We start from the raw sequence: 23,331 nt of genomic DNA, 5'->3' as shown, positions 1-23,331 counted from the left end.
AACTCGTAATCCGAATCAGAGTATCCATCCACGTTCTAAGGTCCACATTATCCGAAGACCAGAAACAAATCGTATTTTTAATTTATATAATTTTCATTTTTAATAAGCTGACATTCTGTAGAAATATATCAGTGTGCTTGTCTATGTCAAGCAAGAATCAAAACTAAAACCGCTGTAATTTATAACCTCTATGGAACTTTTATGATTTATTTAATATAGAATTCTATAAATTCTGGATAATAATTCATACATACATATTCCTTGTCTAACTCACTGTGATTAATATTCTTCACTATCTTCAGTTTTACTCAATTGTTTTCTATTTCAAGGAAACATGGAGTTTTCAGAATCGATACCTGTAACTTTTAAAGAAATAACGCCGAATTATAATATTCCTGAGAAATGGAAAGAAGTAATATTAAATACAGGTAATTTTAATGCACTTGTAGATATAGATTTTATTCACACAAACTCAATTTATCTTTATTGCTCTGTTGTTATTTTTAGGGGGTACACACAGCACTTTGCAAGATATTAAATTGCCTCAAAAAGCTGGTGGTTACTGGTATAAGGATTCGAAGAAAGTTAATACAAGGAATAGATTTTTATACTGGTATGTATGTTACTGATGTAAGCTTACTGTTGCCTCCATAGTAAAAAGACATTCTATATATTTCAGCATAAGCCCTAAATCATTTTATTTAAATTATTAATTTGAGTGTGTTTGACTTCAATCTAAGTCTAGGGTGTTATACAGAAGCTCAAAATGCCTATTTACTCAAGAGTGAATAGGCATTTTGAAAACAATGAATTTGCTTCAAATTAATTGTAATTTATGGTTTGGTTCTAACATACAATTTTTGATTTTAACATAATCTATACTTGAAAGCAATGTTTAGATTTTATTTGTATTTATTGGTAGGCAAACCACATCCGATGCCATTGAGATATCAGAGTCGTCTTTAGACACAAACTTGACAGGATCAAACTTACGATGTAAAGTGGCTCCAGGCACCCCACCTCTAAGTAATATAATGGCATATGAAAGATTAAGCACTCGGGAAGTTGTCATATTAGCTGCAACTGTATCCTCTGTGCATAGACTGATCTTTCCACACCCTGAATCTTTTGACAAAAAGGTAAGGTGGTTTATTGGTTAAGTATTATGTTATAAATCATATGTCCTGAGGATTGTATTTAAGTACACAAATGTCTTGATTAGTTAACCCAAATCTTTTCATAAAAAAATGTGATCAATTTGCAATGTATTCTAATTACTTAAAAATATTTGAGTAGAGTAGAGTTTCTGTCTAGAAACTATCTGATATAGGTACCACATTTATTTGCTAACATTTCTGTGATATTTTTCAGTCAACTTTTGGATCCATGAGTACATCGTCCCCATCAATTTTCCATGATACCAGTTCTGTAAACAGTCCAAATAATTATTTTATTCTCAACCAGTATTCCAATGCTAGTGAGTATAAGTGGAAAAACTTGCTATTTTTACAAGCTTTTATTTAGTTTTATTTCCCCTGTGTGTCAATTCACCTACTTCTGCTTGTACTGCAGGGTAGAAATTATCCATGTGGCTTTTATTTCTGTGACAATGCATTAATTATACAAAATCTGCACTTAAAGCCATATACAAACTTGACGAATCCTCAGGCTGAGGTGTGCGCCTTGTGTATGCCTAATGCTGCGGAGGGTCACACTGAGGTATATTGGTGTGCCTGAGGCTTAACACATTAAGGGACAGTAAAGGAGATAGAAAAGAAGTTTAATTGTTATAACTGCTATAGCAGTCTTATATGAATTATTAATTTTAAAATTATTACAATTTATTCTGTTTATACTTTTTGTAATATTTTTAGCCACTGGAGTAGCTCATACATGTTCGTCACTCTTGCGAGATAATGGCGAGGCTGTGTTTGCTCTCGCGTTTGGGCACTCTGGAGAGGGAGGGGTTCTGCTTGTCAAATTGCCTATATCAGGAAATGCAGTTACAATGGTATTGAAAAGAGAGTCCACTGTGCCTCGATTTTTATCTGGGATCACAGGAGCTTTGAGGTTTGTAAATTTCGATTTTATAGTATTCATATTATTAATTTGCCAGCCTATATAGTTATGTAGTATATTTCTAAATGTTTGGTATAATAAAAAAGAGTCAAGTTATGGTCTTTGGAGACGGGAGTAAGCAATATGATAACATACCAACTGTTAAGTAAATGATGCTAAGTAAATGATAACATTTTACAGAGAGTGTATAATTTTAAATACTTAGGCCATGTGTTGACTCCCGACTTCAAGGACAACAGTGACATAGAGAGGGAAAGGAGGGCGTTGTCGGTGAGAGCGAATATGCTGGCTCGCAGGTTTGCACGATGTTCACGAGAAGTTAAAATAACACTTTTCAGAGCTTTTTGTACATCGTTTTACACGTGTAGTCTGTGGGCTAGATATACTCAAAAAGCTTACAGCGCCCTTCGTGTACATTACAACAACGCGTTCAGGGTGCTGTTGGGGCTACCACGCTTCTGTAGCGCATCAGGGATATTCGCGGAAGCTCGGGTGGATTGCTTTTACGCAACGATGCGGAAGAGATGTGCGTCCTTGGTGCGTAGGGTGCGGGGGAGCGGCAACAGCATCCTGAATATGATAACACGCCGTTGCGGGGGGAGTGGTTCAGGAATGGCCACTATGATATATATAGTTAAATTTTTTTTTTGTTTGTACTGACATAGTAACAAGCACCACTAAGAAATTATGAGTCTTTGTTACTTAAATAAATAAAATTCATTCATTCATAATATGCTTTAGGGAGGAGAGTGGGCTGGGAGAAGAGGGTACCAGCCTTCGCCCCGGTCAATGCCAATAATAATAATGCCAACTTGCGGAAATGCGTACTTTTAGAAATGTGTGTCGTGTGAAAAACTTATAAAGGTAATAATTGTAGCTTCTTCATATCTTTTTTAGAGGAAAAACAGATGGGGTTGAGACATACGGCGTTGTACTGACGTATAATTTGGTCGTGGCAATCTGTGGCGACGCCTGCCTTCGCGCTTGGGCCTTGGACGACGGCGGGGCGCCCGTGGCGGTCTCGCCGCCTATATCACAAAACTTAGTCCGGCCCAAGCCTCCACGTAAGTTAGCAATTCCTAATATATTTAAATTTCTTTCAGTTTGCATTTTATGTTAAATTCTCGTGTCACAGAGTTTTTTTTACCATACTCCTCCAAAACGATTTGACCGATTTTGGTGACGTTTTATATATATTTAGTAGGTCTGAGAATAAGTTCTTATCTATTTTTTACACCCCTAATACTTATTAAAGGTGATAAGAGTGATCCATCCGTTCGCATTTTTACATTTCCAGCACATGGTCACATGCTACAGAAAACAACCGGACTAGATGGCAGTGTAATATTAGTAGCTTATTTGTCCTTCCCAAACGAGTGTGAATTTGTTGTTATTAAAATGCACGACGCTGGCGCCAGTGCAGTGAGATTTTCACATATTTGCCGACTGTTTGGACCACAGGTAATGTTTGCACCTTATGTTTCTGTCTAATTATAAGTTTCATTTAAATTTAGTTAAGCCTTGCTCCCATTGGATTTTTGAGGTTAAAACCTAAAAAGTATATTTGTCCATCAAGTTCTACTTACTATTAGTTATACAACAGAACCTTCCAGTACATATACAAAACAACTTTACTCACATCGCTCTAATAATAATATATTACAGGATTGAATAATAGACATTATATTATTCCCAAAATTCCTCTATTTTAGTTGGATCTACTTGATTATACTATTGGATATGGAGAAGGCAACAATGTTATATGGGCGCTGTGGAGTCAACCAGATGGCGAGACTGTCATTACAAGTAAGTAATCAAAACGGCGACATTTGTAATGTAACATTGGCAGGTGATTCGTGTACACTCTAAACATTTGAAATAGAGTTATTTCAAAGACAGTTTTTTATTATGAGACTTGTTGAAAGTTTGTGAAAAAACATAGTCTTTTTATCCATATCCATATTAATATATTTGCCAACAAACCCATATTATCTTATTCATAAAAAAAATATCCCGCTTATTGTACTGTACCCTATTCTTGAAAATTCTTGAAAGTTAAGGCACCTATCTTTAAATCGATATTAGCGGCAATTTGACCTCCACATTTTTCCTTAAGTGATCATTAATTTTACAATGAATATATAAGCTATATTTGTTTTATTTATGCAGGCAGCTGCTTGGGCGTGGAAGCGTCGTGGCGCGCCGTGGGCCGGGGCGAAGCGCTGCCGCCGCTGCCGGCGCTGGCGTCCGCGCGGCTCTACCGCGACCACCTGATGGCGCCGGGCCTGTTCCCGCCGGCCGTGCTCAGCAAGGCGCTGCGGGTATGTCTGTCTCTGTCACTGCATGTTGCTGGTTAATATCAAATTTTTTTTTTGTTTCCGTCAACTTTTTAATTATGTAACTATATAAATGATATTGCCTATATCTCAAAAAACTACGGATGGTTATATTCTTAGAATTAACTGTGTGTTCTGTGCATACCTTTATAATACCTGAAAAATGTACTGTTCCCTAGGATAAGCATGCCGCGTGGAATTGTTAATAAAATATATGCTTCCAATTATTGACGCACTGTCTGCGCGGTCTAGGCTCGTCAGTTTCTGTCGTGAATTGACCATAGGCGCTATCAGTCCATGGAGTTGTGAATCCACATAGATGGTGCTTCTGGTAGATGTCGCCACAAGTCCTTCGTTTCCGAAAAAAAAAATGTGTTCAGATATACAGACGCACCTGGGGCAACAACGAAACGAGCGTGGAGTCGGACCTGGGTGAGGCGGCGCTGAGCGCGGTGCAGGCGCGCGTGCGACAGCTCGCCGCGCGCCAGGCGGCGCCCGACCACAAGCATCTCATGCACAAGTACGTACAGTCAACCAACACCACATCAAGTTACCCTGCGTGAACCTCTATGGCGAGGTAATAGCGGCGAGATTGAAATAAAAATAGAAATAAATTTATTCATAATGAACAAAATGGTTTTTCTTACCAGTCCGAGATTATATAATTATTTTCTACTAACATAGGATAAGTGTAGTAACATGAGTTTTGGTCAATTGAATAAAATATTTTTCATTAATTGCTTCATTAAGTATAGTATACATTCTAAATCTAAATCATAAATGCCTAGCTTTTATCTTGTATTCTTCAAACACTTTTTGTATTTGTTTCAGATGTTGGTCCGACTTATACAGTTGGTGTGTTCAGTATATGGAAGGTTTACAAAAGCCACTCGGACTAATGGTATCACAGCATGTAAGTTTATAAATTAATTTTTAGGTAAACCAATAGCTGTTTTCACGAAAATATAAATCATGACGTCCCTAGACTAATATAAAATAGGTCAAAAATATTTCTTTTACAGAGCAATTCAAGAATAAATGACTAAAAGTATTTTTTTTTTACAAATTACCTACTATTTTAGAAATTAGATTTATTTTACTCAGTTTGTCACAAGCTAAAGAAGCTATAGTCTGTCTACAAAGAGTAAAAAATAAATGTCGACACTTTTCATTGGCAATCTTGACCATTTGATTTGGTATTTAAATGGCAAAAAATGTTGTTCGTTAAAAATCCGTTGTACTATTCTTCTGAAAAAGTTCTTTGGTATAATAGGAAAGGCATAATTGATTTTTGACTTACGGGTAAATGTGGCATAATTAACTTTTAAGTTAGGTTACTTATGATTCAAAAACATAACCTTCATATGTTTGAAAATCATTATGCCATAATATAGTAGCTATATTACATCATAGCTTAAATTTGTATATATATGTATTTATAATAATAATAATATGGTGAATGTTACATGTCTTTCCAGCAGTCGATGGAGGAGAGTGAGGCAGGCTGGTGGTGCGCGGTGGTGCGCCGCGCGGGCGTGTCGCTGGTGCGCGAGCTGGAGCCGCTCGAGCGCATGATGAGCGAGCGAGACGGCGATAGCCTGGACAAGGGTACGTTACACTCATATACAGCATATTATACAATACCGATATATATTTTTTTAATGTAATTTTACTATCCACTAGTACTACTATCATATTAGTTCCAATATGGAGGACCTACTACTACCTGTCACACTATGATCGCCCTGCGTGGGGGCGTTCGGCAGACCGACCTACGGTCGGCTGTGATAGTGTCTCTTACTGTTACACATATACAATACAAAACAAATTATATTTAACTCCACTAATGACGAGCGTGGCGGGCAAATATTTGTACTTGTAATATTTGTCTGGGGTTTTGGATGTGTTGTAACCGCTTGTATTAAAATATTGGGCCCACACTAAGCACTAAACTTGTATAGTGATAAAAGCACCGTTGAGTGTTGTCCATAAAAAAAAAGTACACAAGGACATCCTACTAATAATACAAATGCGAAAGTTTGTGAGTATTTATGCAAAATCTACTGAACGGATTGTTATGAAAATTGACAACAATAAATACATAAGATACTTTTAATCCGCAATTCCTGCGCAAGCAAAGCCCCAGGGCGCAGCTAGTCCTAACTAATATAATAAACGCGAAAGTATGTTTGTTTGTTACGCTTTACGCTCTATCTACTCAACCGATCTTCTTGAAATTTTGCATACATGTAGTTCGAAGTGTGGTGAAAAACATTTTATCCCGGAAAACAAATGTTCCCGTGGGAGAGTCACGTATGGCAAGCCATCATAACAGTGTATTGCGCAGCTAGCAGCTTGTGCGCGTTGTCTGGACACGCGATGCGCGTGGTGTCCGCGGGCGCGCAGTGGGAGCGCGCGGCCACACGCGCGGGCGCCGCGGAGCTGGAGCGCCGGCTGTTCGCGTGCTGCGCCGTGCAGCACCGGCTGCTGCCGCGCATGCTGCATCTGCTGCTCTCCGCCGATGTCGACGACACCAACTCTACGGTCTGTTCACACTCCATCCTTTCATATGCCTGAGGGTCGTGCTCGTTTAGTGGAATGAAGCACACGAAACTATTTTTTGGCGCAACAAAGTGGTTTGCCATTACCCTCTCCATTTCACACACTTATAAAAGATAAATTAAATTCAACTTGATGTTGTCCTTCATCGGAAGCACGTGGTGGTCGATGAAAATTGGAAGAAATTCATGTGGAACAAATAGGATAACAATATTTAACTTCTCGGTGCACAGTCGGACGTCTTGACTCTTAGGATGATATACAAACACATAATGATTGATGTATATCCTAGCTGTTTTGCTTCACTAAATAAAATATAATAAATTACACCTAAACCTTCCTCAGGAATTACACTATCTATTGGTGAAAATCGCATGAAAATCCGCGCATGAAAATGTTTTCAGATATTAAACGCGCCTGCCTACCTTTCTTATTTCCCAGACGTTTCGGACCTTGTTACAAAGAGCGACCCATATAATTACGCATCAGGAAAGTTTAAAAGTAGTTTTCGAGTTTATCGCGAACAGACAGATTCGGCAGAGGACGTTTTATAATATGTAAGGATTTGAATTTGTATGAGGAGATCATATAATATTTTTACATAATAAATTTGTCTATGAATACATGCTTGAATAAATAATAATCAATGTTATTTATTTCAGATTTTAACTCCGCAGCAAGTAGACGAGCTGACGGCCACGTTGGAGCCGATCAAAGACTTGCAGAGCGCGGTGCTCGAGTTGAACGACGCTCTGAGGCTAGACGTGCCTGAAATCGATGCTAAGGGTATCAACATAAGTATTCTTTCGGTATTTCTTCTTAGCAATGGTTTTTTAGATACTCTACATAGATTTTTATTTGACACGAAAAATGTGCCTGTGAAGATCTAATTTTTTAATATAAGCTTTGACTTTGATATCCTAATCCTAATTAATATTATCGTTTGTTATGTCTTCGCGCTTTATCTACAAAACCAATCTTCTTGAAATTACGCAAACCAATACATATGGTCAAGAATTCTCCGTACTTGTGTTATTTTCAAAAGCTACTTTCTCACATATTTTACCTTATTTAGTCTGTTAAGTATATTTGGACATGAAACTACGAATATAATAATTTCTTTTCTAATGTATTTGCAGATGGGGATGAAGAATACAGTGATTACGACAACCTGTTCGCCAGCGATTTGGGCGTGTCCATCGTCACGGAATCTATTCGGCAAATGGCTGAGATGAGGTAAAGAGGCGTATTTTGTGTATGTAATAATAATTTACTATTTTATTTTAATTTTTTATTAACTCATACTTTCCACAAAGTTTTTTCTAGATACTACGAGAAGATTAAAGGTGTTTGTATAATAAGGATACCATAACCCTTCATCTTGAAAGATGTTGAAAAGTTTAAATAAATAATAAAATAAAACGGCTTTATTTCAGATAATTAAGACTCACAAATGAATAGGTAAGTAATGATTTTGAAATGTATTCTTTGTTCAGGTCTCGTGTGGCCCGCGGAGCGCTGGCGGCGCTGGGGGCGGCGAGGGGCGCCGGCGGGGCGCCGGGGGCGGGGCACTGCGCGGTGCACTGGCAGGCCTACCGGGCGCTGCTGTATCTCCGCGGCGCTGCGCTCAGCCCTGCGCCCCACGCATTGTGAGTATATAGCTGACACTTCTAAATTATATACAGGGTGTTACAAAATACTTACACACATACACTAATATTTAAAGTCCAATCATTTATTCATAAAGTAAACTTTTCTAGGCGCTTTAGCACGTCTAGTCTAAATTAAATGGTATTTATCAAAGCGATATACTCATACAACATATCGGAACGACGACTGCTGAGAAGAATTGCCGAAAAAAGTAAATTAATGGAGTTGGTCTCCTTTTTTTCAATAAAATTAAAATAAACAGATCATCGAACTCTCTGGAAGCGTTCCGCCTGAAGCTGAGCGTGCTGGGCGCGGAGCCGAGCGCGGCGGTGACGTCACGCGGGCCGCTGGAGGGGGCGGTGGCGGCGTACGTGCGGGGCGCGGGGGGGCGCCGTGCCCGCAGACATCTGGCGGCCGCGGGGGCGCCGCTGCACTGGCATCAGGCGCTGCCGCTCTTTACTTACCATCTCGCGCATCAACTGTATCCTTTTTTAATCACCAATTTTTTTACAATTCTTTACTTAGTTTCACATGTACCTTACTTCCGAGCTAAATTTGAAAGGTCTCTACATAGTTGAAATTTTCAGCACATTCAACGGATATTTAGTTGTTTTTATTTCGAATTCGTCAAAACGGAACTCCGATCTACCACTTTCAACTGGACGCCTAAAAGCATGCAACATGGCATAAAAATATTCCTTAACAATAATTAATAGCTGGGCTGTGAGTGGAGGTTTCGAGTTCGGGTGGTGGCTGGCGACCATCAACCAGCCGCGGCTCGTGCAGAGCTACGTGACCATGCTGGAGCCCTGGTGCGAATGGAACGCCTGCTCTCGTAAGTTACATCACGCACGATAACAGATGGCAACAGCGGAGATCGACTTTGGCTGATGACGGTCAACCAGCTAATGAATATCAATAAGTGTAAAATATGTTGAAAACGGCCCATACCCTAGCTCTGCGGCTGTCTAAAGGTTCACGAAAGACCCAACATTGAATCTCATCTAAACTGTTAGTGGTTTATTATGTCTGTTTATACCTACTTTATAGGCTACCTACTTTATCAAACTTTGTGTACGTCGGTCAAATTGTCAGTTTTCATCAACCATATATAGAAAAATAAGTACATGACAAGGTCAGATAATAAAAAAATATGTATAATCTAGACATGTATAAAAAAATATTGAACCCTCATCAAATTTTTCATCAATGCAGGTCAGTTCATCCTAGGCTTGGCCCTGCTGGACCTGGAAGACGTGGAGGGCGCGTACACGGCGTTCTGCAAGGCGGCCAAGGGCGTCAGCACGGAGCCCTTCCTCAGGCAGCTGGTGGCGGCGCCCGACGCCCACCTGACGCAGCACCAAGCGCTCGTCTTGTACTATATGAAGGTATTACATTTTTCTAATAACTTTGTATAATTTTCGTTTGTATGAAATCTCTTATCAAGGAACCTACTACGTGTGAAGTAGCTTCGGAATCCGTAAGATCATATTTTGGTATCACTGACTCGTCATCATCTCACGAATGTGTGAAAACTATGAATTTTCCAGATTTTATGAAATAAGTTCTGTAGTTTTAAGTGAAAGAATAAAAAACTTCTATCAAACTTTAATTATTACTTTGTAGAATATTGCTTGGAATCGAGAAGGCACACATACTCTTCCAAAACTAAAGCGAAATAGATGCCTCTTCAGGCCTGAACGGGCGATAAAATCATAATAAAAAGTACACATATTTGTTCATCAGGTTATAAAACTATTCGAGATACACGACGCTGGCGCCTGCGTAGTCAGACTTGCTGAAACGGCTATCAGTATCGCCGACAAGGATGATCCTAATTTGGTAAGGCCGATTGTCACTTTTGAAAATTTTTGAGACAAATTTGTTTTTTTTTTTTTTAGTTTTTCTTTATTTATACTTTTTTTTTTTAATGCAACTTATTTTTGTCTATTTTATTTTTCATCTAACTAGCTTAAGCCGCGGCGGCTCCGGTCGTGTGTGAATAAACATTGTATCAAAAAAGGTTTTTATTGTACAGACTATTTGTAGGATTTTGTCGGAATATTCTGAATATTTTATTTATATTAGCTAAGAACGCTCGATTAAATTCACTTTCATATAAAAAAGTCCAAAATCGGTTCAGTCGTTTGGCAGCTATGATGCCACGGATAGACATCCAGATGCACAGATCATTCTTCGATATGCCGTCGGGGTTTGAGAATACCGGTTTCGGAATAATGAAACGATGAGTTCCCGGCAGGCGATGTTCCAGTGGCTGGTGTTCAAGTGGCACCTGTCGGGCGGACGCGTGCAGCGCGCGCTGAGCGCCGCGGCCGCCAACCCCGCGCCCGCCGCGCGCGCCGCCGCCGCCGCGCAGCTGCTCTCCACGCTCGGTAACTCCACTCTCTCTCTAATGTCATTGCACATTTTCGCTAAACATTTCGCCGAACTTTGGTGGATTCGGTGGGCGAAATGCGAGTTCACATTTCACTTCTCAGTGAAAGTGAAAGGCAAACGTACTAACCCCTCTGTTTACATTGCTTTAATATTATTATTATTCGCGTTAGATATACTATATAGATAGTGTGTAGCCGGCATCAGTGAAACATCGATTTGGTTCGGCGTTACGTGTATAATATACATAGGATGTGATAATACAATGCTCTGTTCGAATGTGTAACTTCCAATAGAGAACGGATTTCGTGTGATTGGCTGAAATATAGTCAAGCGAAGGTTTTTTTTATTTCTGCATGTCCATCATCATTTAGAGTAGTAGTATTATACTTACCTAAATAAGCATTATTTTCATGAATGTTGAGTGCCTTTAAAACTTGAATTGTTATACAATGTTTATCACAAATACGTTATACTTTGTGTATTTGTAGCAAGCCGCAAGCAACTATCTGCGCTGGTTTCGTGCGGCGCGCTAGCAGCGGATGCGGAACGCGCAGCCGCGCAGCGCGCAAAGCTAGCCGACGCGCATGAGCATAACCCTTATTACGATTTCTTGTTCGCGCTCCACGTCTCTCGACATCATTACCGAAAAGGTAATATTTTTCTGTCAAATTGACAAGATTTTATTTCAATGGCTCAAATAACTGGGCCCAAAATCTAATGAAAAATATCAAAAGATTTAATACTAATTATGATTGCTGATCGAACGTTAATCGATATCGAGCGTTACATACGTGTTCAAATTTAAAGAATACAAGCCAAACGCATCAATTTTCATGCGGTATTCCACCTGTCCAGGATTTATGTTTTACTGGCCACCGATAAAAAAGAAAGACATTGTTTTATTCTTGATTTAAATATTTTCACACAATGACAGATACAAATATTACCGCCGATTGCTTGTATGTGATTTTTGTTAAATTCATTGTTAATTTGAAAAAGTTATTATAATTTCATTTAATTACCACTATATAGTTTTATTTATTGCTGACCAAAGATTTTGGCCACCACCAATAGATAGTATACACCTAAACCATCCCCAGGAATCACTTCTGATGAAGGTTAAGGGGTATAATTTGTTATATTTTTCTGGTCGAAGCCGGGACGGGCCCTTAGTCATGTCCGAATGGGCACCATCTTCACGCTACACATTTGTTTGTAGCTGCAGCAGTGATGTACGAGCGCGCGGCCCGCTGCCTGGCGGAGCGCGGAGCGGAGAGCGACGCAGACGCGGAGAGCGGGCCCGCGCGCGGCGCCCGTCGCCGCTACCTGGCGGCCGCCGTCTGCTGTCTGCGTCTGGCGCGCCCCGACCACGCGTTCCTGGCCCGCCCCGACCCCACAGACCGCGCCAACTCCACTCTGCAGGTACCATCACAGCTTAACAACCTATTTACTTACTCCCAACAATTGAATTTCTAACGCTTCCTGATCGCCCCGTGAGGAGTCTGAGATGTGCGGGAAGAGTGAACCCATGCCAAATGAATGCCTGTATCTTTTGGAAAATATATATACCTAGTACAGTCACTTAATATTGTGAGTTGACCTGAGTCGCTGGCGGCTGTTTCGCATTTAGCAAGGCTGTGGATCTTATCAAACTGCGGTCGAGCGACACGCGCGATGTTTATTACTAAAACCTTGTTGTAAATATGTACTTACCTATATTTATGCAAATAAAGATATTTGTATTTGAAGCTCGCCGCTACGTAGCGGCGGCCATCTCAACTTAGAAAGAAAGAAAGAAAGAAAAAAAAGGTAGTATTATTTACAGGTTATTGGCCCAGAAGAATTAGCTGCAGAATTACGAGAAGAAGATCCAGATTCGTTGGACCCAGTACAGAAAGCTCTGCTGAGTATGTCGAAATTAACAATTAATTTCTCTATATGCAATAAGTTCATAAATATAGGCTACAATTGTTGGGAATACTTTATTTGAATGTCACAAAAGTTATAGTTCACATATTTCTTACTAGCTGTAGACTGCAGCTACGCAGCAAAAATAGCCAAATTTACTGTCCAGTAACTTAGGCTATTCTTTGCTGGAGGAGGATGGAGATCCTCCAAATATCTTTAAACAAAAAACCCTTTATTTTTCCGTTTTCACGTTTAAGAATTCACACGTAGTTGCCCGCGGTAATAAATAGACTATATCCTTCTCCAAATCAAAAAGGACAAGCAAACACTATTTCATATTTATGGATGTTTATTTATAGGTATTTAATAATTTCCAGAAAATGAAAGTATAGATTTCGATAAATTGTACCCGCGATTGAAGGACGCCGATCCAGAGACATTGCTAGCGGTAACGAAGAGAATCATTAGCACAGGACAATTTATGCCTAGCTGGTTTCTTCAAAGATACATGGTAAGATTTTCTCAATTAGTACTAGCGGCTCGTACTGGCTGCGCTCGGATAAAAACATATAATACCCCAAATCCTTCCTCAGAAATCACTCTATCTATTAGTGAAACCGCATGAAAATCCGTGCAATAGTTTTTGAGTTTATCGCAAATAGACAGACAGACAGACGCGGTAGAGGACTTTGTTTTATAATATGGAAGGATATATTTTACAAAAATTTGTGACAGATTTTTTTCATTTAATATTGTTCCAAAGTCCAAAGGCATTTATTATTTTTTTAATAAGACAACAAAACAAAAACATAAAAAAAACAGGTAATGCCTATTTCTCTTGTATAAGCGAAACGAAATATATAGCGTAGCTATAGTTTTGTCTGCCTGCGTTAGGAATGATATTTTACTATACTCCAAAAACGAAACATTTTATCAATGTCAACATCAACTGTCACACGAGCTTCATCTCAATTTTGGTTTTTGACGTTAGAAAAAGATTTGGGTAGTGGGAAAGTAACCAATAGAATACATGGTGTAATCAGGAAGTGGACGGCGCCGGATGCGTGCGAGCGCTGGCGGCGGGCGGACGCTGCGCGGAGGCGGCGGCGGCGTGCTGCGCGGCGCTGCGTCGCGCGCTCGTCGCGCTGCAGCCGCGCGCTGCGCCCGCGTATGCGCCGCTTGCGCTCGCCGACTTGCTGCTGTGCGAGCTGCAACACCACCGCCACACGCCCACACACAGACAGGTAGTCATACCATCTCATCTGTTTTTGTGTGAAAGAGTAAATATATTTTTGACAAATATTATTACTGTCACGAGATTGAGATATGTTGTTATTCTTTAATTCGCAACTCGTCTGATTAATCGAATCGATATAATTTGGGGGCACGGGAGTGCCCCCGCCAAGACTAGCCAAGCGAAGCGCAATGGCACTACCTACCTTTTCTTGATTTTTGAACCTTCGTCACTTTGGTTTGAAAATGCCAGATAGTTTTAATTTTCAACATATAATACCACGAGTACATTAATTAAAAATTCAAAGTTTGAATATCGTAGCTTTACTTTATCGTACTTTAGATTTTATAGATGTCCAATCATCAAAATTGTTAGGGTGCTTCCTGAAGTCTTAGAAAGCTGAAATTTGGTATGTAAGCTAATATTAGAGACAGTCTAACCTAACCCATCCCCTTGGTATAGGGGGTGGAAGTTTGTATGAGACTTGCACAATTTCTTGTGCTACATATCTTAAAATTAGTAAAAATACTTCTTGTAACAAATAAAAAAAATACGTGGGGTATTTTTTCAAAAATCATCCCCTAACTCCTTAAAAAAGGAAGTGAAAGTTTATACCGTAATAGTGATGACGTCGCTACAAGAAATAAAAAAGTAAAACAAAAATAGTGGCACTAAAGAAATTCAACAGTAAAACACCTGGTTGCATAGGTTTTACCAACTTACAAAAATAAATGAAATCCCACTAAAAACATTTTCATGTAAAAATTTTGCCCAGACGAGTCTACTTTGCTTCACAAAGACTACACTTTAGTCAAAATGTATGAAAAAGTAGTCAGATCTCATGTAGAGCCAAGATTCTTGTTGCGGCCACACCGCAATCCTCGGCGAGGGGCGCGAAGCGCGGGGGGATGTCGCCCGCCGGCTGCGCGCGCAACTCTCACTTCGCTCGCCGAGGCGACTACGCTAACGTTAATTCATGTTTTATATTGTAAAGGTTTCATTTTAGCATATATTGCTAAAAGGAAACCTTCAAGAAGAATCTGCAAGATAAACATCAGAATTGTTTTATTATTTATATACTACTGCCATACATGGTAGAAAAGCGGGCTGACAGCGTGCTGTTTGCTGATGATACGTCATTAATCTTTAAAGTAGACCGCCATAGCGAAGACGTTGATGATGTAAATCGTATTTTGTCTACCATTTCGAATTGGTTTTCTGCTAATAACTTATTGCTGAATGCAAATAAAACCCAATGCATTAAATTTACACTTCCCAATGTTAGGCAGGCTCACGTCGACGTGACTCTGAATGGAGAAAGCTTAGATTTTGTACTAAACACCAAATTCTTAGGAATTACCCTTGATTCCAAATTGCAATGGGACGCTCATATTAATGGCCTATCTAAAAAGCTTAGTTCCGCGGCATTCGCAGTTTGGAGAATCAGACAACTGACGGACGTGGCGACTGCTAGATTAGTTTACTTTAGTTATTTTCATAGCTTAATGTCCTATGGGATACTACTTTGGGGGAGTGCTAGCACCATTAACACTATTTACATTTTACAAAAAAGAGCAATACGAGCTTTATATGGTTTGAAGAGAAGGAATTCCCTTAGAGATTTTTTTAAGATATTAATATTTTAACTTTACCCTCTCAATACATATTTGACAACATTATGCATGTCCGGAAAAATTTAAACTTATTTAAAAAAGTTGGTGATTACACTGATAGAGCCTTACGTAATAAAGATAAATTGTCTGTCCCCGGGCATCGGTTGGCCAAAGTTAGAACGTCTTTTGTTGGGAACTGTATCCGTTTTTATAACAAATTGCCTAAATGGATTCTTGATTTGCCGGACAAAAAATTTAGAAATTATATAAAAGAAGTACTTTGTAAAAAGGCATATTACAAGTCTGACGATTATGTGAACGACAATAATGTTTGGCCCAAGCATGGTGCAGTATCCTCATAACATATGTAATTGGTTTATGATATTATTACGTACGTGTTGTACATTTAGCTTTTTATTTATAAATATATATATTTTTTTTTTTTTGTGTGACAATTTTCAATAATTTTATTGGAAATTCAACTTTTATTTTATTTATTCATTTAAATTTTGACATTTTTAATAATTATGTAAATTCGTCCTCCTAATTTTTAATATATGTATAAGACCTATATTTGTTAATTGACGTCCTTGGAGAAAAGGCTGTGGTGAAGTTTGTTGCGCCGCTTCTACTTCACCTGCGCTTAGGAAGCCGGCAGTAGACTTAGTTTAAGTAATTTTTGACGTCAATAAGTGTATCAATAGTATATCATCCTAAATTGAATAAAGAATTTTGAATTTGAATTCTCAATAGACAGACAAGACAAGCTATCGAAGCGTAAACAGTTCTTGATAGCGCCCTAACTTTACCAGATACTTCACATACTCGAAAGAAACTCATTTAAACAGTGTTTGTGTGTTAGGGCTTACTATTATTGTTTCTTACAATTTTTTTTCTAATAATATATCAAAGTACATAATGTACATAGTCAAAAAGGATATCAAAACAGGTTATGATTGTGATCCGAGTGCTGATTAAATGTATGAAACACAATTAACTTACACAAAAATATATGAAAAACGAGATGACCAGTTCCTTCTGGCAGCACCCGTTCACGAATTGACGCATGAGTCAGTCATCGCGTAGCTCAAACATAATAGAGGGAACCTCACGACCCGGCCCACAGCACGCTTATATTAATCAACTAGCTTTTGACCGCGGCTTCATACCCGCGTGAATGTCATAGAAAAATCAGTATTTTTTTTATCGCGTACTCTGTAAGACTATATTATATGATTCAAATTCGCATTTTTTTCTCATCTTTAGTTCAATTTCCTGTTTCCTGCTGCGTGTCTCGTCCCGCAAACTTCTCCAATCCCGCTTCCTGTTATGTAATGTAGATATCCCGTACTGTTTGCTACATATTGTGCCATCATGTTTTTCGCAATGTGTCCCGTTCCGTTTCCCACTCCGATTCCCACCCCCGCTTTCTGCAACGCGTGCCGTCCCATTTTCCATGACGTTTTTACACAAACGTAAATTAAACATTTGAATGAATAATTTATTTGAACAACTCAATGCATACAAGCCTATTAACACATAAGTAACAACAATAAAGAAAAAAACTTAAAACTAATACTAAGCAGGTGTGCGCCGCAGCAATTCAAAAAGGTCTTAGCTCAGCGAATTTCTTTACCCAGGACTGAGATGAGCAAAGCACTGGTTTTCTGCTATAACCTGGTAGTTACCGACTTAGCATTTCCACGCGCTAGTATACATCAACAGTACAGCGTTACGTACGTATAATTTTGTGTTAGTCATATAATAAATATACATATTTGTGCATAGTGAAAATAATATGACATAAATAAATATATCAACATATATACAGCGTAAAAATATAGGAGAAACGATATATAACAAGATAATTATATAATTGTGAATCTAAACCCTTATTATATGGCAAAATCCGTTATCGACCAACCGTGCGGTATTCCGGCCTTTTGCTTGGACAATAGTGTGTCTTTCAAAAGTTTTTAAAAAGTGTATTTGGAAGACAGATTCCTGATAGGTGGAGGAATATTGTTCCAGTACTTGGTTGCTAGATAACGGAAGCTGACGGCGAATGCTGCTGTTCTATGGGAATAACCGCTAATATTCCACGTTTTGTATTTACTATTATATAGTACAAAAAATAAGTGTGCCAATTTTTAGCTTTGTATCTTGAAAAAAGTCCCATACAATCTTTCACCCCCCCTTTGAAGGCGTTGAGGGTTAATTTTCAGAAAAATCTGAAACACGTATTCATTACTTTGTTGTAAATAACCAAAATACAAATTTACAAGTCACTAACGGTGTAGAACTTTCATATTTACCGATTTTCACCCCTTTCACCCCTTTGGAATAGAATTTCCAAAAATCCTTTCTTGGTGCTCACCTACACTCCCCTACATGCCAAATTTCAGCTTCCCGCCCAGCAGTTTCGGGTGTGTGTTTGTCAGTCAGTCAGTCACTCAGCAACGGAAGAGTTTTTTTATATACCTATATTGATACATACTACGCCCAAATGCGCCCACCCTCTTCTGTTATCCTCTTTCACTACCCAAAGGCTGGCTAGAAGAGTGCTTAGCAATAGGCCTACCAGTGGTCCATATGTATGCACAATTGTATTATTTTGCACTAATATTGTTTTTATGGGCAATAAATATAATTTGTATTGTTTTGTAAATTTAAAATTTTTGTATGAATACAACGAAAATAAAAAATATTACCTTGTGCACATAAGTGTCAAGTAATAATCTTACGATTTCGTTGCGGGCTATGACCGCGCTCTGTTACACTGCGAGCCGCTGTCGTGCCGTGTTCAACAATATAAAAGTAATCTACCTACTTAAAATAATTCGGCGTGCGTATTTTTTAATTTCACGATATTTCAGAATCTATTAATCCAATTTATGTGCTGTAAAGGACAAAATTTCTCTTCATGAAATTATCTTGATGATGAAATAATCTCAATACTTACTCAATATTTTGTAATCTTATGGATTAATATGCTTGTGTAATAATAATTGTGAAAATGCACCTTTTGATTTACAATATTTTTTACATATAATCGAATCCAATAAAGTATTATAAAAACTAAAAACCTATATTTTTGTAGTACATTGTGTGCATGTATATTGTATAATCAATGGTAAGTCCAGCGCACGCACGTAATGATTTTCGTTAGCACTTTTTTTTCGGATTATTTTATAAATGTTGATTGATCTGGCTAAATACTAATTTATTTCAAAACAAAAATGTCTATGGCAATCTCCGATAACGTAGCTTTATAATGGTGAAATATTTTTTATTATCGGTTTGGTAGCTTCGAAGATTACCCGCCTCAAACATACAAACTCATAAACGCTTACCTCTTTATAATATTAGTATGGATTTGTGAGAGAGAAACTGTAGCGTGATTTAGAAGTTTTAGTGGCGCCATTTAGTGATTTATTTCGGTAGTACAATAGTACAATATTATCGTTTTGTCTGAGCGAAACCATAAGCGAAAACGCGTTTTAAGTCTTGGTGGCACCATCTATTATATTTATGTTCAAAACTAAAATATAACAATATTAATGATACCTTCTAATTATATCTATATCAGACTTTCATCGATAAAAAAAATGTTTATATTCTGTTTACATCTTTCTACAAAATTTTAAAATAAATCGGCTCCTTGAATTTTAATTTTCCTACAGGACCCTCCTCATTTTCCGGGATTAAATGTCTGTAAGATGTTAACCCGGGATTCCGAAGCATTTTTGATTCATAATTAGTTTTTCAATTATCCTACGGGAACCTATTTACCGGGATGAAATGTATCTAAGATGTTAACCCGGTATATATGGTACGTAAATACCAAATTTCAAGCAAATCGGTCCAGTAGATTACAAAAATTTCCAAACTATATTTTCGTCATCTATATCAGTAACTAAGTACATTCCATGAAGAACTTTAAAAAAATATCCAATGTACAAATTTACTCTTCAATTTTATTATACCTATGTATTGATATTGATTATAATTAAACTGATAATTTTTTCTCACTTATTTATAAAAAGTATGATTAACATTTTTCAGGTTTATGAGGAGCTAAATCTACTTGTCAAGGAATATACAGAAGCTGTTGTAAGAACATCCGAAGACATGAAGAATTTGTAATTCGTTTTTAATATGAAATCAAAGAGTTCAATAAAATACAGTTGAAATTCTTTCACCATTTATTATTATCCATAACAATCCCTACAATAAAAGAAATTATCTACTTTTTATTGCAAAATATTTTGTATATAAAAAAATATTGTGTCATTGACCGAAAATATAAAGGGTATTTTTTAAAACATCAGAAGGTATACATTTGGTGCAGAGGGTTTGGTTTGGTTTATCGAGAAATAGAGAAATTTCACAAAAAAATAATTGCTTTACTTGTATCCGTAAATTCGTATAGCAAGACCCAGCAAACTTGGTACATTTTACATTCTTAGAGCTGACAGCGAGTGGTGCGGTATAAGTGTGCTATGATATTTATCTGGTACCAAGTGTTATATAAAGACAAAATGTCACATATATTTGCATTCCTCGCGACTATGGAATTGAAAAGGAATTACATATATGTAAGTCTCAATATTTTTTATCTGTCATATTCAAATGTTCCTAGCATTTTGTGAAAATTTTAGATGTATTTCAATGTTACTGCACTTATTCGTTGTAGCAAAGTTCCACCAAGCTTGCAACATTATTTATTTTATCAATCACTACTAACCTTGTAAATATAATGCCCTAGAAAACTAGTGCTCCATCTTCATAGTTGTATTCCTCATGACTGAGGGTCGTGGTTATTACGTTGAATGAAACACAACAACTTTCTTAGCATTAATGGAGTGGTTTGCCATTGCCTTCTCCATTTCACACACAAGTTAATAAGAATCAACCAGTGTGCAGGTTTCCTCACGATGTTTTCCTTCACCGGAAGGAAGTGGTGGATACATGAGTCAGATTGGTATACAAACTCATGTGGCACGAGTATGATTCGAACCTGGGAACGTTCGTTCCACAGGCGGGCGTCTTAACCATTACACCACCACCGCTTGATACAAGTGCTCCATACAAACCAAATAATTTTATTTCTTGACAAATACATTTGGTGTTTACCTATGAGTCTACACTACATGTGTGATATTTTCAATGTCTTTGGATATAGTAATCACATGAACATTTCACTTGTTTCTCTTATTTAATGTTTGGCACTATTTTCAGCAAAATGAACTAAAACAGGTATAAGATAACATTGCAACATGTATTACAGCAGCTAGAGGTCAATTTCGTTTAGCCATTTACTCGTAAATGCCAGCACCTAATCTAAATAATTTTTTTGACAAGCATTCTTGACACTAATCATTGATATCACATACTTTAATTAGATTCAATTGTCCAATTCCAACACCTAATATAAATTGCAAATGTCGTATTATTATTGTTTGTCATGGTTCTAACAACTTAAAACTAACATCACAAAAATCTTTAAAATAAAACATTTGGATTCAAAATACCATCTGTCAAATAAGATTCATAATTTTAACCCATTGCCTACAAAAGTAATTGAATACTACCACCTTTTGTTTACTGTGATTTATCTTTTAGACATTCTCACCCTCATAATTAACAGTACCATACGCACAACTTTTTCATATATTAGAAACATTAAAGCGGCTGTCATAACTGTTTGTAAAAGTTTGGCTTCTAAACCACGGAACAGGACAGAAGGCTTGGATTTAACATCTTTCAATATAGGTTTTAGGCTGGTGCCAGCTCGGAGACGAGACTGTACTAATTGCAGGGGATATGTTAAAGTTGTAGCTATTGCTTTAGCAACAGCACCAATCAAAAATGCAGAGTAAGTATCAAAATTGCCTTTGGCTGTGAGTTGTCTCTTCAGGTATTCATATACCATAAACTGGATGGCTGGGTTAGAAACTAGTACTAATGAAGGTACAGTTCCCGACCACAATCCCTTGGGGCCTTCAGTCTTTGATATTTCCAACAGCCCACCCAAAAGGGTTTTGTAAGTCTTTGTTTCTAACTTCATCCTAGTATTAACAACCCATAATGGAGTTGTCAAAATTACATTTATGCTCCCTGCGACTAACCCTATCAACAAATCTTTTAAAGCAGAAGGGTCCTTGTAAAAAACTCTCCTTAGGGAATGAAATGTATAAAAGTAAACAAAGTTTGAAACTGACAGTGATTGCAGTACTGGTGCTAAACCACGGTATAAGGAATCAATGCCCTCTTCATTTGCAAGCTTCAGTAACAACTGCCAAGATGTGCCCTGCAGCTTGTTGGAATCTTCAACTAAAATAAAAATGATAAAATTAATTTTTGACATAATAATGGTCTATAATATGCTTGGTAATTCCTACCACATTGCCCTGCCTGCCTTAGTAATAATGCGAAAACAAAGTAGATATACTTTTATAAAGAAGATATACAAATCTGTGTAATTTACCTTGTAATCTTGATCTAAGTGTATCCAGGGGATAAAATGCTGCCATGCCAACCACACTACCCTGTAAATTTGTACCTATTTTTAGTTTTAGATGGATACAATCTGATAACATTAACACAGGTACTAAACATAAAAAAACAAAGCAGGTAGGTAGGTACATACCGTAGCTCCAGCGATGGCGTGTACCAAGGTCTCGTAACTAAATAATGATGACGGCATCTCGAAAATTGGTAAGATACCTAAACAGATGGAGCGATTAAAATATTCTTTACGGGCACTATATAGCACACTAGGAATCTAAAACTGATTTTCTAGTGATAAGTTATCACCGGTCAACGGTTAGTTATCAGTGATAGTTATTTATTTTATTTTATGGATAGCACGTATTGAAGGTGGATGTAAAACAGAACTTGGGACAGTGGGTAGGTACATTACATTATTTTTCCCTGTGGTATTTATTTGGTCAAGTAGGTAATTATAGGTACCTACCTACATGTGGGTACACAGAAGCTACCTACCTACCTAAGTCCTTAGCGTAACTAGCCCAACCTCAAGATTAGTTAGGTAGGTAGGTACCTAGTTTACAAAAATGTACTCTGTGACGTTAAGTCAACTCCATCCATAGACTCCACTCAATGATCAATCCATGGATTTATAAGTATTACGCAAAGATCAGAGCAGATGGCGCTACGGGTACAACTAAGATAAACATTGCCAATGGAGGCAAAAAACGCCAATTTTCAATATTGTTGCCTTTCAGACCACAAAGTGTTAAATACAAGACGAATTTGCTAAATGATTCAAGTCCATTGTAAAACACAATACCTTTATTATAATTATTGAACACTATTGATACTACATTGCATCATTTGTAGGATTGGGTTATGCGTATTATTTTCTACCACCACTTCTTCAACATTAACAATTAACCACTTAAACCCAAAAACTATTCAAATCAAAAATATAAACACAAAATCCGTATTAGGGTTAGCTTCAAATACGACGATACTTTGATTATTAGCTTTACGTTTAGCAGCTCTTTGTCGCCTTTGAGTTGCCTTTGAG

The 23,331-nt window shown here is 37.7% G+C and overlaps 2 protein-coding genes across 4 annotated transcripts; one reads left to right on the top strand and one right to left on the bottom strand.

Moving 5' to 3' along the window:
• Positions 1-4: 4 nt before the first annotated feature.
• On the top strand, positions 5-19,972 carry Nup160 (Nucleoporin 160kD). Of its 2 annotated transcripts, none has more exons than XM_053750301.2 (27): positions 5-428; positions 508-613; positions 923-1,139; positions 1,372-1,477; positions 1,875-2,070; positions 2,977-3,143; positions 3,377-3,540; positions 3,792-3,885; positions 4,249-4,400; positions 4,796-4,935; positions 5,247-5,328; positions 5,897-6,023; positions 6,763-6,959; positions 7,637-7,760; positions 8,114-8,210; positions 8,471-8,623; positions 8,887-9,105; positions 9,341-9,459; positions 9,840-10,012; positions 10,371-10,466; positions 10,885-11,017; positions 11,510-11,671; positions 12,241-12,443; positions 12,847-12,928; positions 13,307-13,440; positions 13,973-14,173; positions 19,842-19,972. In XM_053750301.2, the coding sequence occupies exons 1-27, from the start codon at positions 335-337 to the stop codon at positions 19,920-19,922; spliced, it is 3,819 nt and encodes a 1,272-aa protein (XP_053606276.1). In that variant the 5' UTR covers positions 5-334; the 3' UTR covers positions 19,923-19,972. The 2 variants fall into 2 exon arrangements, with proteins under 2 accessions (XP_053606276.1, XP_053606275.1); XM_053750300.2 differs by having other exon boundaries at positions 6-428; positions 5,894-6,023.
• PMP34 (Peroxisomal Membrane Protein 34) lies at positions 19,964-22,893 on the bottom strand. Of its 2 annotated transcripts, none has more exons than XM_053750311.2 (4): positions 22,756-22,893; positions 22,429-22,505; positions 22,267-22,327; positions 19,964-22,112 (listed from the first exon to the last, which is right to left on the bottom strand). In XM_053750311.2, exons 2-4 carry the CDS (start codon positions 22,483-22,485, stop codon positions 21,391-21,393), a joined length of 840 nt encoding a protein of 279 aa, XP_053606286.1. In that variant the 5' UTR covers positions 22,486-22,505; positions 22,756-22,893; the 3' UTR covers positions 19,964-21,390. The 2 variants fall into 2 exon arrangements, with proteins under 2 accessions (XP_053606286.1, XP_053606287.1); XM_053750312.2 differs by having other exon boundaries at positions 22,789-22,813.
• Between the last annotated feature and the right edge of the window lie 438 nt (positions 22,894-23,331).

The sequence above is a fragment of the Plodia interpunctella genome, chromosome 10 (genome assembly GCF_027563975.2).
Source record: "Plodia interpunctella isolate USDA-ARS_2022_Savannah chromosome 10, ilPloInte3.2, whole genome shotgun sequence".
In the NCBI taxonomy this organism is placed as follows: Eukaryota; Metazoa; Arthropoda; class Insecta; order Lepidoptera; family Pyralidae; genus Plodia; species Plodia interpunctella.
Note: the sequence above shows the minus strand (reverse complement) of the source record. Positions and strands in the feature narration are given on the sequence as shown.

Excerpts from the sequence above, each read along its gene's own strand:
- Nup160 (XM_053750300.2), top strand. The coding sequence starts at position 335 with ATGGAGTTTTCAGAATCGATACCTGTAACTTTTAAAGAAATAACGCCG. Across the intron at positions 429-507 it reads AGAAGTAATATTAAATACAG|GGGGTACACACAGCACTTTG; the intron begins GTAATTTTAATG and ends TGTTATTTTTAG. Across the intron at positions 614-922 it reads AGGAATAGATTTTTATACTG|GCAAACCACATCCGATGCCA; the intron begins GTATGTATGTTA and ends ATTTATTGGTAG.
- PMP34 (XM_053750311.2), bottom strand. The coding sequence starts at position 22,485 with ATGCCGTCATCATTATTTAGTTACGAGACCTTGGTACACGCCATCGCT. Across the intron at positions 22,328-22,428 it reads ACGCCATCGCTGGAGCTACG|GGTAGTGTGGTTGGCATGGC; the intron begins GTATGTACCTAC and ends ACAAATTTACAG. Across the intron at positions 22,113-22,266 it reads ACTTAGATCAAGATTACAAG|TTGAAGATTCCAACAAGCTG; the intron begins GTAAATTACACA and ends TTTTTATTTTAG.